This window comes from Somniosus microcephalus, unplaced genomic scaffold (genome assembly GCF_052327205.1).
Source record: "Somniosus microcephalus isolate GS21.2 unplaced genomic scaffold, FLI_Smic_1.0 unresolved_chr4, whole genome shotgun sequence".
Lineage (NCBI taxonomy): Eukaryota > Metazoa > Chordata > Chondrichthyes > Squaliformes > Somniosidae > Somniosus > Somniosus microcephalus.
In genome coordinates this window covers 55,452,428-55,465,756 of record NW_028225182.1, presented here as the reverse complement: position 1 = coordinate 55,465,756, position 13,329 = coordinate 55,452,428, and the positions used below count along the sequence as shown (strand labels likewise).

At 51.5% G+C, this 13,329-nt stretch overlaps 1 protein-coding gene across 1 annotated transcript in view; it reads left to right on the top strand.

Annotated features, from left to right (window-relative positions):
* The window catches only part of LOC147091126 (dynein axonemal heavy chain 2-like), a 58,604-nt gene that overhangs the window by 18,066 nt on the left and 27,209 nt on the right, over positions 1–13,329 (top strand). The window contains exons 7-9 of the mRNA XM_085977167.1: positions 878–1,003; positions 3,978–4,196; positions 5,768–5,885. Of these exons, the coding sequence (XP_085833293.1) occupies positions 878–1,003; positions 3,978–4,196; positions 5,768–5,885 (463 nt within the window). The remainder of the gene's footprint in view (positions 1–877; positions 1,004–3,977; positions 4,197–5,767; positions 5,886–13,329) is intronic.

Sequence of the window (13,329 nt, the reverse complement as noted above, 5' to 3'; positions counted from 1 at the left end):
TGTGAATCCACTCGGGGTGGGGGGTAAGAACAGTAGAGACAGTCTCTGAGCTGGGGGTCCGATGTGAATCCACTCTGTGTGGGGGGGTGGGGGGTAAGAACAGTAGAGACAGTCTCTGAGCTGGGGGTCCGATGTGAATCTACTCTGTGGGGGCGGTTGGGGGTAAGAACAGTAGAGACAGTCTCTGAGCTGGGGGTCCGATGTGAATCCACTCTGTGTGGGGATGGTAAGAACAGTAGAGACAGTCTCTGAGCTGGGGGTCCGATGTGAATCCACTCTGTGTGGGGGGGTGGGGGGTAAGAACAGTGGAGACAGTCTCTGAGCTGGGGGTCCGATGTGAATCCACTCTGTGTGGAATAGAAGGATATGCTGATCGGGTGAGATGGAGAGGGGTGGGAGGAGGCTCGTGTGGAGCAGAAACACCGACACGGACCAGGTGGGCCGAATGGCTGTAAATTCTATTAAAAATCCTTCATGTCATTGAAGAGCAATGTAAACCCTGTGAGGAGTTGTGCAGATTTTTTTTAATGCTGAGGTGAGGCATGTAATGATATCAGCAAATAGAGATGCTATTTGCCTGTTTCATTCTGATGCCTTACCAGCATGTTTGCATGTATTGATTGCTTGTGCCTGACCAGCAGAGGGCATGTGACCGAGACAAGCAAGGCAGTTTAGTGTAGTTTCAGTTTCATTCTAGATGCATCACTAGCATGATGTCTCCTGTAAATGCTGTATAAAGAGTTGAACAGACTTTAGATTAAAAGACATTCTCTTTCATAAATGTCTCGTCATTGAACCCACAAAGAAATCAATACAAGGCCATACTTGACATTGCTTGCCTGTGTTTGTCTTGTGATCAAGTGTTTCTGTTACCCAGGTCCTCCTGATGTCCATGAAAGATATGAACATGGCTAAGCTGACCTCCATTGACCTTCCGCTGTTTGCTGCCATTATCCAGGACCTGTTCCCTGGGGTGGAAACCCCAGTCCTGGATTACGGAAAGGTAGGCAGATCCTGAGAGTGCTGCCCGACTTCTACCGGTGATTATTCTCCCGTACTGCAGAAATTTCCTCCAATTAAATATTGGGAAGACCGACGCCATTGTCTTCGGCCCCCGTCACAAACTTTGTTCCCTCGCCGCCGACACCATCCCTCTCCCTGGCCACTGTCTGAGGCTGAACCATACTCTTCGCAACCTTAGGGCAGGATTTTCATTGGGCCTTGGAGACGGGATCGGAGGCGTGTGGGAGGTTCAAATCTTGAAATCGGGGGGCACGAACCCATCCCGCCCCCAACCCACCTCCATGCCAGTTTCAAAGGAGGCGGGTACCTGCCCTGCACTGGGACCCGCCTCCCCGAGGCGGGAAGGGGATTAGTGCCAATTAACTGCCTGTTAACAGGTATTAACAGGCAGTTTTTAGCCTAATCCCTATTTTTATTCTTGGAGTGTGGGATTCCCAACGGCTCCAAACCACGGCAAGTTAGAGGAGTCGGGTTGAAGGGCTTGGAGGGGTCGAGATGTCCGGTGTTCAGGTGAGTGATGGGTGCATGAGTGCAGAGGTAAGTGTGTTTGGTCTGTGTAAAGTGTTTAAAGAAGTTCTACTAACCTTTACTTACCTTTACAGCCTTCCTTCCCTCAGGTCTCGGGAGTCCCTCATCTCACCGGCACAGAAAGCAGAATGGCCGCCAGCTGTCAAAAGTTGCAGCATTCAGCTTTCTGTTCCGGGGAGATCTCTAAATCATCCTGAGAGGAAGGAATTAACCTGGAGTACAGATTGTCAGTGTTTGACAGCTTCAAACAGCTGTCAAACGCTGATATTTCATCTGTCAAAAGCTCTTGACAGATGAAATGTCAATCTGTGACATCACCTGTTGCCGGGTGGCCCTTAATTGGCCTGCTGAGCCCGCTGGGCGGGGTCAACAAGGTCAATCAAGTCAAAATCACGTGGGTTGGCCACAACTCGATGGAGGCGGGACTACAACCCCGAAAGTTGTAGTCCCGCCTCCTTAATGAAAATCCAGCCCAGAGTGTCATATTTGACCCCGAGAGAACCTTCCAACCCCGAGAGAACCTTCCGACCCCATATCCGTTCCATCACCAACACCGCCTACTTCCACCCGGATCCGTAACATCGTCCGTCTCCGCCCCTGCCTCAGCTCATCTGCTGCTGAAACCCTCATCCATGCCTTTGTTACCTCTAGACTTGACTATTCCAGCACACTCCTGTCTGGCCTCCCACGTTCTACCCTACGTAAACCTGAGGCCATCCAAAACTCGGCTGCCCGTGTCCTAACTCGCACCAAGTCCCGTTCGCCCATCACCCCACCCCCCCCTCCCCCCCCGTGTTCCCGGTTAAGCAACGCCTCAATTTCAAAATTCTCATCCTTGGTTTCAAATCCCTCCATGGCCTCCTCACCCCCCCCATCTCAAATCTCCTCCAGCCCCACAACCCTCCGAGATCTCTGCGCTCCTCCAATTCTGGCCTCTTGCGCCATCCCTGATTTCCATCGCTCCACCACTGGCGGCCGTGCCTTCAGCTGCCTGGGCCCCGAGCTCTGGAATTCCCTCCCTAAACCTCTCCGCCTCTCTCTCCTCCGTAAGATACTCCTTAAAACCGACCTCTTTGACCGAGCTTTTGGCTACCTGTCCTTATGTGGCTCAGTATCAACTTTTGTCTGATAATCGCTCCTGTGAAGCGCCTTGGGACGTTTTACTACATTAAAGGCGCCGTATAAATGCAAGTTGTTGTTGTCACTACTTCAAGTGTTATTTAAATGCAGTGGCCTAGAAATATTTCGGGCGCTAAAGGGCCCCCTGAGCCTCCAACATGGCGCGCAGGAAGAGCGCACTCATTATGAGCCGGAAGTGCACCTCTCGCCATACTGGCAAAGGCCAAAAAATTGGCGTGCCGTGCCATGCCCACGCCTGAAACAGGTGCCGTTCCCTTGGCATACGCACACAAGTGGCCCCTAAGGCCTGTGCGAGGCCCCCCACTGCACGACTGGCCTGAGCCGAGGCAGGAGGTGCCGGCTACGCTCAGGAAAAGCAGGCCTACACCTGGGCTAGGTTTTCCGCTTCTCCACGCGGGGTCTGCAGTTCATAGAAACATAGAAGATAGGAGCAGGAGTAGGCCATTCGGCCCCTCGAGCCTGTTCCGCCATTTAATGAGGTCATGGCTGATCATCCAAATTCAGTACCCTGTCCCTGCCTTCTCCCCATATCCCTTGATCCCTTTAGCCTTAAGAAATATATCTAACTCCTTCTTGAATATATTTAATGAATTGGCCTCAACTGCCTTCTTTGGTAGAGAATTCCACAGGTTCACCACTCTCTGGGTGAAGAAATTCCTCCTCATCTCTGTCCTAAATGGCTTACCCCTTATCCTTAGACTGTGACCCCTGGTTCTGGACTCCCCGACCATCGGGAACATCCTTCCTGCATCTAGTCTGTCTAGTCCTGTTAGAATTTTATAAGCTTCAATGAGATCCCCTCTCATTCTTCTAAACTCCAGCGAGTATAAGCCCAATCGACCCAATCTCTCCTCATACGTCATTCCTGCCATCCCAGGTATCAGTCTGGTGAATCTTCGCTGCACTCCCTCCATGGTAAGAACCTCCTTCCTCAGATAAGGCGATCAAAACTGCACACAATACTCAAGGTGTGGTCTCACCAAGGCCCTGTACAACTGCAGCAAGATCCAGGAGGGAGCTGTCCTTGGGCTTCGCAGGTTGGTGAGTGCCAGCCAAGCCTGGTTATGTCCTCATTCCGGATCCAGCAGGAGTCAGTGGATGACGATCAGGAGCGTGAATCCTGGCCGATTATCTTCCCTTCTCAAGCCCAGGGGACGCCAAGGCTGGTTGTAGTGCCGCCCAACTGAATGAGCCAACTTAGGCCGACTGGGGAGCGCAGGGGAAGATTGAGTGAACTAAACCGCAGTACGATTTGTCTCCTTGCTCTTTCTTTCCTTACATCGCAGCTTAAGGATGCTATTGAGGCAGAGCTGACTGAGTCGGGCTACAAGGTGACTGAGTTCACTCGGGACAAAGTGATTCAGCTGCACGAGACCAAGATCTCCCGGCATTCTGTCATGATTGTCGGCAAAACGGGCAGCGGCAAGACCGTGGTGTGGCGGACGTTACAGGGGGCCCTGTCGGCCCTCCATCGGAGCGGCGACGCCAATTACAATCTGGTCAAGGTTAGTCAATGGGCAAGGACTGGAACTGGCCAGGAATCAAGTAACCGCCTCGTTTGCTTCAACAGATCTTTTCCACATTGCTCAGCCTTGCCTCAGGCAGGGAAGGAGGGAGAGAGGGGGAAGGAGGGAGGCGCGGCAGGAGAGAGGGGAGAGGGAGGAAGAGGGAGAGAGGAGGAAGGAAAGAGAGTAGGAGGGAGAGAAGGGGGGAGGGAGAGAGGGAGGGTGTGGGGGGTGGGGGTGAGGGGGAGGGGAGAGGGAAAAGTGGAGAGAGGGGGAGGGAGGGAGAGTGGGGGGATGGGGAAAGAGAGGGGAGAGGGAGAGGTGGAGAGACTGGGGAGGGTAATGGGGAGAGGGAGAGGTGGAGAGATGGGGATGGGGAGAGGTGGAGAGATGGGGGAGGGTGAGGGGGGAAAGGGAGGGAGGGGGATGGGGAGAGGGAGAGGTGGAGAGAGGGGGGAGGGTGATGAGGAGAGGGAGGGAGGGGGATAGTGGAGAGATGGGGAGAAAGGGAGGGAGGGGGAGAGGGCAAGGTGGAGAGACGGGAGGGAGGGGGATGGGGAGAGGGCAAGGTGGAGAGATGGGGAGGGTGATGAAGGGAGGGGAGAGGGAGAGGTGGAGGGCCGGGGGAGGGTGATGGGAAGGGGAGAGGGCGGGAGGGGGATGGGGAGAGGAAGAGGTGGAGAGATGGGGAGGGAGAGGGGAAGGGGAGAGGGAGGGTGGAAAGGGGGATGGGGAGAGGAGAGAGAGATGGGGGAGAGGAGATGGAGGGAGAGAGTGCAGGGCTGCCCCCTTCCCCCTCAGCCATGCTTAAGGTGAAGGGAGGAGAGGGGATTGGGAACCCGATGCTTAATGTGAAGGGAGGAGAGGGGATTGGGAACCCAATGCTGTTCAAACCCACGGTTCCCCAAGCTCAACTTGAAGTAGTAAGTCACTGCTCTTTTACGCCAACGGTTCCTCACCTAGTGACTCTCAGCTTTGCCCCCGAGCAGATGTGGTGGGCCGAGGCCAGGCAGCAGCCTACCGGGGGCCACCCTAGTGCAGCGGCAGTATGGGCAGAGGGCTGGGAGCAGGCCAGTGTCCGAGTCTAGCGTTCTGCGCGGTGAGCGACGCGGGAACACCAAGAGGGAGGAAGTGAGAAGAATCAGTTGTTGCTGGAAACCCAAAGGTTGACGAACTTTCTTTCAGTGACTGACTTATTAATAAGGTGGGATTGGAAGAGTCATTCCGAAGTGGTCTGCAAACACTTTGGAAAGGAAGATAGTTGCCCGAGGCAGAGGATGTAAAGGGTACAGGATGGTGCAGGAGAGTGGGATTAGACCGAGTGGCTCATGTGGAGAGAAACACCAGCACAGGCGCGATGGGCCAAATGGCCTGCTGCGTAACATTCTACAATTCCAAAATGGATCAAGGGTGGAAGGTTAATCGCCTTTCCAATGAGAAAGGCTCTTTTTCTTTTTTGAACTTTGACGTTTTCTCTGCAGTAATGTCTCCTGTCCTGAGCTGTTGTCCTCTCCTTTGGCTGGCCGCTTCTCTTTCTGCTTTGACCTCTGACCTTGTGGTTTTGCCGGCAGGAATTTCCACTGAACCCGAAAGCGGTGTCGCTGGGGGAGCTGTACGGCGAGTACGAGCTGTCGACCAACGAGTGGACGGACGGTGTGCTCTCCAGTCTTATGAGGACCGCCTGTGCAGGTACATTGGTGCTGTAAGATTAGAACCACAGGCTCACACACAGATTACCCAACAGGGCTTTGAAGCTGTAAGGTTTTTATTAAAGAGCTACAGTTTTAAAGCATAATCAGATATTACATATGGTTTAAGCCAAGTATACTAGACATACAACCCGTGACAGTAGAAAGCGATCTATGACTCCCGAATCGGAATGCCACGACCGGACGGACGGGGAGGCAGTACGGTGGTCTTGGATTGGGTTGATTCCTGCAGTCTGCTGCAGCGATCACTTCCGTTGGGTCATCCCTCGAGCTGCTGGAGGTGTTAGGCCGTCAGCCACCTCAGAGGCTACACTTGAGCAAGGTGTTAGGCCGTAGCCACCTCGGGGAAGCCTTCGCCCCTGACTGCCCGATTTCCTCTCTCGCTCGTCTATATTTATAGTTATTTCGGTGGGCTGGTAATCACCTGGTGTCAATCGTTTGATCCCCATCCTATTGTCCAATTGTGAAGCGGGAAGGCAACCCTCGCCATCCCTTTCTGAGTGACTGACGAGGCCTCCCTCTTATCTTTCTGAGGAATGTTTTGTTAGGTTTCTTTAAGGACATTTTATGACTTTTCAGCTCCATTGTTGTCTATTATCCCACCACCCGGTGTTGTTTTGCATTTTACGATTCCCTTATCACTTCTATTTGTCTTTTGATGCTTGATATGCGACCTTGCTGGCATTTCTGCTACCTGTTCCCGGCTGCATGTTGTCGGTCTCTGTTCTAAGAATTAAAACCCATCTTTGAATCGAACAGCTATTTCTTACAGTGCGGTTATAAATGGCACAGCACGGACTGCACCCCAGGGTACACAGGCAGCTTCCACTATACATGTGGACACAGGAATTTCTCATCACAGAATGATACAGCACAATAGGAGGCCATTCGGCCCATCGTAGAATCCTAGAAATTTACGGCACAGAAGGAGACCATTCGGCCCATCGTGTCCGTGCCGACCGACAAAGAGCGATCGGCCCTAATCCCACTTTCCAGCTCTCGGTCCGTAGCCCTGTCGGGTAGGGCGCTTCGAGTGCATATCCAAGTACTTTTTAAATGCAATGAGGGTCTCTGCCTCGACCACCCTTTCAGGCAGTGAGTTCCAGACCCCCACCGCCCTCTGGGTGAAAACAATTCTCCTCAACTCCCCTCTAATCCTTCTACCAATTACTTTAAATCTATGCCCCCTGGTTATTGACCTCCCTGCTAAGGGAAATAGGTCTTTCCTATCCACTCTATCTAGGCCCCTCATCATTTTATACACTGATGTAGCACAGGAGGCGGCCATTCGGCCCATCATGCCTGTGCCGGCTCTTTGAACGAGCTCTCCAATTAGTCCCACTCCCCCTGCTCTTTCCCCACAGCCCTGTGAATCTTTCCCCTTCCAGTATTTATCCAATTCCCTTTTGAAAGTTACTATTGAATCTGCTCCCACCGCCCTTTCAGGCAGCGCGTTCCAGATCACAACAACTCGCTGCGTAAAAACATTCTCCTCATCTCCCCTCTGGTTCTTTTGCCAATTATCTTCAATCTGTGTCCTCTGGTTACCGACCCTCCCGCTGAGGTGGTGAAAGGTGCTATGTAAGTGCAAGTTCTTTCTTTCTGCAGGTATTGTGGTTCATTTTCTCTGGTGCTAGAGCTGCTTGTTCCCCTCCTCCTCGATTTAATCACAACTCCCTGTTTTTAAACATTGAGCAGCAGGATTATAAATCAAAGCGACTCCAGGGAGCGTAGAGTTAGGAAAAAGTGAACGAAGACATGAACATGCGGCATGGGTGGCCCAGAGGGGATACGCGCCTCTCCTTTACAGAAGCTGTAGCTCATGGAGATTCATGGTGTTTGTCCTGCGCTGGTCGCTCTAGGGTCCCATGTGTCTGAAGGCAGGGCATTGCTCCAAGCTGGACCCCCTCCTAGCTGAAGATTTGCACGTCGCAGTAACATTGGCGCGCAATTGAACAACATTTCTCATCTCTTAATGAAAGGTCCGCAGATTACTCTCCTTGCTGTAGAAATAAAGCGGCTTTCAGGGCCTGAAATGGGAACGGGAGCTTGTCAGCAGCAAATGCAATTAAAGGCACCTATTAAAGGGGTGGGCTGGCAGCTGAACTGTCCTGTAAACCTTTATTGAGCAATAGAGGAAGACGTGATGTAGCAACGTCAGACAAGCATGCTGCTAAGTTTAAAAGTTCTGAGTTCGAATCGCGGCAATTAAAAAAAAATTCATTCTGGGGGATGTGGGTGTCGCTGGCATTGATTGTCCATTTGTAGCCCTGAGAAGGTGGTGGTGGGCCTTCTTCATTAATGAGAGGGAGGAACCGAATGAAATCAGCATTTGTAGAGAAATGGTGTTAGGGAAATTGACGGGATTGAAGGCCGATAAATCTCCAGGGCGTGATAATCTACATCCTAGGGTACTTAAGGAAGTGGCCCTAGAAATAGTAGATGCATTGCTGGTCATCTTCCAGAACTCGATAGACTCTGGAACAGTACCCATGGATTGGAGGGTAGCTAATGTTACCCCACTATTCACAAAAGGTGGTAGAGAGAAAGCGGGGAATTATAGACTGGTAAGCCTGACATTGGTGTGGGGAAAATGCTAGAGTCCATTATAAAAGATGTAATAGCAGAGCACTTGGAAAACAGTGACAGGATCAGACAAAGTCAACATGGATTTACAAAAGGTAAATCGTGCTTGACTAATCTACTGGAATTTTTTGAGGATGTAATTGGTAGAATAGATAAGGGAGAACCAGTGGATGTGGTGTATTTGGACTTTCAGAAGGCTTTCGATAAGGTCCCGCATAAGAGATTAGTGTGCAAAGTTAAAGCACATGTGATTGGGGGTAAGGTACTGACTTGGATAGAGAACTGGTTGGCAGACAGAAAGCAAAGAGTTGGAATAAACAGGTCTTTTTCCGAGTGGCAGGCAGTGACAAGTGGGGTACCGCAGGGATCGGTCCTAGGACCCCAGCTATTCACAATATATATTAATGATCTAGACGAGGGAACTAGATGTAATATCTCCAAGTTTGCAGACGACACAAAGCTGGGTGGGCGTGTGTGCTGTGAGCAGGATGCAGAGAAACTCCAGTATGATTTGGACAGGTTGGGTGATTGGGCAGATGCATGGCAGATGCAATATAACGTGGATAAATGCGAGGTTATCCACTTTGGTGGCAAAAACAGGAAGGCAGATTATTATCTGAACAGCAATAGATTGAGAAAAGGGGAAGTGCAACGAGACCTGGGTGTCCTTGTGCACCAGTCGCTGAAGGTAAGCATGCAGGTGCAACAGGCAGTTAAGGCAAATGGTATGTTGGTCTTCGTAGCGAGAAGATTCGAGTACAGGAGCAAGGATATCTTGCTGCAGTTGTACAGGGCCTTGGTGAGACCACACCTTGAGTATTGTGTGCAGTTTTGGTCGCCTTATCTGAGGAAGGATGTTCTTGCCATAGAAGGAGTGCAGCGAAGATTCACCAGACTGATACCTGGGATGGCAGGAATGACGTATGAGGAGAGATTGGGTCGATTGGGCTTATATTTGCTGGAGTTTAGAAGAATGAGAGGGGATCTCATTGAAACTTATAAAATTCTAACAGGACTAGACAGACTAGATGCAGGAAGGATGTTCCCGATGGTCGGGGAGTCCAGAACCAGGGGTCACAGTCTAAGGATAAGGGGTAAGCCATTTAGGACTGAGATGAGGAGGAATTTCTTCACCCAGAGAGTGGTGAACCTGTGGAATTCTCTACCACAGAAGGCAGTTGAGGCCAATTCATTAAATATATTCAAGAAGGAGTTGGATATATTTCTTAAGGCTAAAGGGATCAAGGGATATGGGAAGAAAGCAGGGACAGGGTACTGAATTTGGATGATCAGCCATGATCTCATTAAATGGCGGAGCAGGCTCGAGGGGCCGAATGGCCGACTCCTGCTCCTATCTTCTATGTTTCTATGTTAAGCAGGCTTTGGCCAGTGGCAGACAGCCTGGGTTCAAAATACAACCTCGCTGCAGCTTTACACACCAGACTCTGTCAGCTCACAGTCTGCGAAGCTGATCCCTACCGTTAACAAATTGAGTGAATGAGGAGCCTCCTGGGTGCTGCCCCCCTGTGAAAGCAGATCAGTGAGTGGCGGGCATACATAAGCATGTTGGGCATTAAGTGGCACGGGAAAGGCAAACGTGGAGCACCAGCTCAGGATGTGCAGTGAAAGTAGAAGAGGACACGAGCGCATATCGCTAAAAGGCAAGCTTGGGACTAATGTCACAAACCATGATTAACAAAGGGAATGGATTCTGGTAGTAAAAAGAAACTTGCATTTCTCCAGCATCTTTCACAACATCAGGACATCCCAAAGCACTTTACAGCCAATGAAGTACTTTTTGAAGTGTAGTCACTTCAAATGTTGTGAAGTAGGAAACGCGGCAGTCAGCAAGCTCCCACAAACGGCAATGTGATAAATGACCAGATAATCTCTTTTTTAGTGAGGTTGGTTGAGGAATAAATATTGGCCCCAGGACACCGGGGAGAACTCCCCTGCTCCTCTTCAAAAATAGTGGCCGTGGGATCTTTTATGTCCGCCTGAGAGGGCAGACGGGACCTCGGTTTAACGTCTCATCCGAAAGTCGACACCTCGGACAGTTCAGCACTCTCTCAGTACCGCCCCTCCGACAGTGCGGTGCTCCCTCAGTACTGCCCCTCCGACAGTGCGGCGCTCCCTCAGTACTGCCCCTCCGACAGTGCGGCGCTCCCTCAGTACTGCCCCTCCGACAGTGTGGCGCTCCCTCAGTACTTCCCCTCCGACAGTGCGGCGCTCCCTCAGTACTGCCCCTCCGACAGTGCGGCGCTCCCTCAGTACTGCCCCTCCGACAGTGCGGCGCTCCCTCAGTACTGCCCCTCCGACAGTGCGGCGCTCCCTCAGTACTGCCCCTCCGACAGTGCGGCGCTCCCTCAGTACTGACCCTCCGACAGTGCGGCGCTCCCTCAGTACTGCCTCTCCGACAGTGCGGCGCTCCCTCAGTACTGCCCCTCCGACAGTGCGGCGCTCCCTCAGTACTGCCCCTCCGACAGTGCGGCGCTCCCTCAGTACTGACCCTCCGACACTGCGGCGCTCCCTCAGTACTGCCCCTCCGACAGTGCGGCGCTCCCTCAGTACTGCCCCTCCGACAGTGCGGCGCTCCCTCAGTACTGCCCCTCTGACAGTGCGGCGCTCCCTCAGTACTGCCCCTCCGACAGTGCGGCGCTCCCTCAGTACTGCCCCTCCGACAGTGCGGCGCTCCCTCAGTACTGCCCCTCCGACAGTGCGGCGCTCCCTCAGTACTGCCCCTCCGACAGTGCGGCGCTCCCTCAGTACAGCACTGTGAGTGTCAGTCTGGATTTTGTGCTCGAGTCTCTGGAGTGGGGCTTGAACCCAGACCTTCTGACTCAGGAGGCGAGAGTGCTGCCCACTGAGCCACGGCTGACACAGACAGTGGAGTCATTTAAGGGACAGTTAGTTGCTGTGCTGCGGCATAACTCTGGGTTCTTCCAATGGATTATCTCCCAGTTTTCAAGTCACTATCGTGTGGTCAGGGCATCATTTGCTTTTAATAAATATATACAGACTTGAAGAAAAGCATTGAGCCGGTTAATCTCCCAGATTTGATGAAATCATCTGTAGCTCGCAGACAATGCATTATTTAATTAATTTCCAGCCAACAGGTTGGACGGTCTCAAACAATGAATCATTTATCCTCGCGTTGGCTGGCACAGCTGAGGGAATCCATGCGGCTAGCAGAAGAATTGAGCTGAGGGGATTTAATGAATGAATTTCTCCCTCCACCTGTTTATTTAATTCTGGCCAGCGGGTCGGCCCCCGCCACTCCATTACTTATTTATTTCCACGCTGGCCTGGTGTGGTTGGGACCTAATTTAATTTTACATTCCACGCGCCGTGTGAGGCCATTCATGCAGTCAGCACATAGATGCTTTGATTAATCAGACTCTACCTGCAGCACCGCCATTCTTTAATCTTCAGCCAGTGGGTCGGGTGGCTCCACATACTTATTTATTTTCATATTGAGCACCTTTTTTCAGGAACTCTTATTCTTCAAGCAGAATGATCCGATCAGAAGCAAAGAAATGGAATATGAGGAGTTTCAGCGAATCGCACAACACAGGAGGAGGCCATTCGGCCCATCGTGCCTGTGCCGGCTCTTTGAACGAGCTCTCCAATTAGTCCCACTCCCCCCTGCTCTTTCCCCACAGCCCTGTGAATTTTCCCCTTCCAGTATTTATCCAATTCCCCTTTTGAAAGTTACTGTTGAATCTGCTTCCACCGCCCTTTCAGGCAGCGCATTCCAGGTCACAACTTGGCACTTGGTACTTTTGAAAGTTTCCAACTTGGTCAGCACATAGAAACATAGAAGATAGGAGCAGGAGTCGGCCATTCGGCCCCTCGAGCCTGCTCCGCCATTCAATGCGATCATGGCTGATCATCCAAATTCAGTACCCTGTCCCTGCCTTCTCCCCATAGCCCTTGATCCCTTTAGCCTTAAGAAATATATCTAACTCCTTCTTGAATATATTTAATGAATTGGCCTCAACTGCCTTCTGTGGTAGAGAATTCCACAGGTTCACCACTCTCTGGGTGAAGAAATTCCTCCTCATCTCTGTCCTAAAATGGCTTACCCCTTATCCTTAGACTGTGACCCCTGGTTCTGGACTCCCCCCGCCATCGGGAACATCCTTCCTGCATCTAGTCTGTCTAGTCCTGTTAGAATTTTATACGTTTCAATGAGATCCCCTCACAGGTAACAAACAGTTCTGATTGCTGAGAGCAAACCGAAACTGGGAGACGGGCTTGGGAGGACCAGCCTGGGGGTAAAACACAGGGTAGTTATCATCCAGTCCTAAGTAAGGTTCAGTGCTGGAGCACCGCCTAGCTTGGAGGGAGAGCCAGGAGGACTCAAAGACAGCTGCAATAGTAGGATAGAAACCGCATTACCAGAAGCAAGTGTTACACTTGCAAGAAGTACATGCCTACAAAAGACTTAATATATTTATATATCATTAGGCAAATTTCAGTGCTGAGCAAACAGCACGGCATCTGTAAAGAGAAAAGGGTAAGTTAATTGGCCCAGAACGTCGGGTCTCCACGGGTGAGTACGCACTGTGTACTTATCGGTAGGCCCAATGGAAGTGCTGGTTTCGTGCATGCACTGCGCACGCGCGGGAAACCGGAACTTCCGTTCCCTTAAAGGAAGGGGTTCACAGGTCGAACGCGTGCGCCGGAGAGGCAGCGCGTACGCCTGGAACTTCCGTTTTTTTTTCCAGGTTTCTCCGGGAGGGTAAGTCTCCAGGAGCTACGCTTGTAAAAAGCAGTCGCAAGGCCTGCTTTTAACAAGGTAAGTGGTGAATTAATTAAAATTAAAACATTTTTTC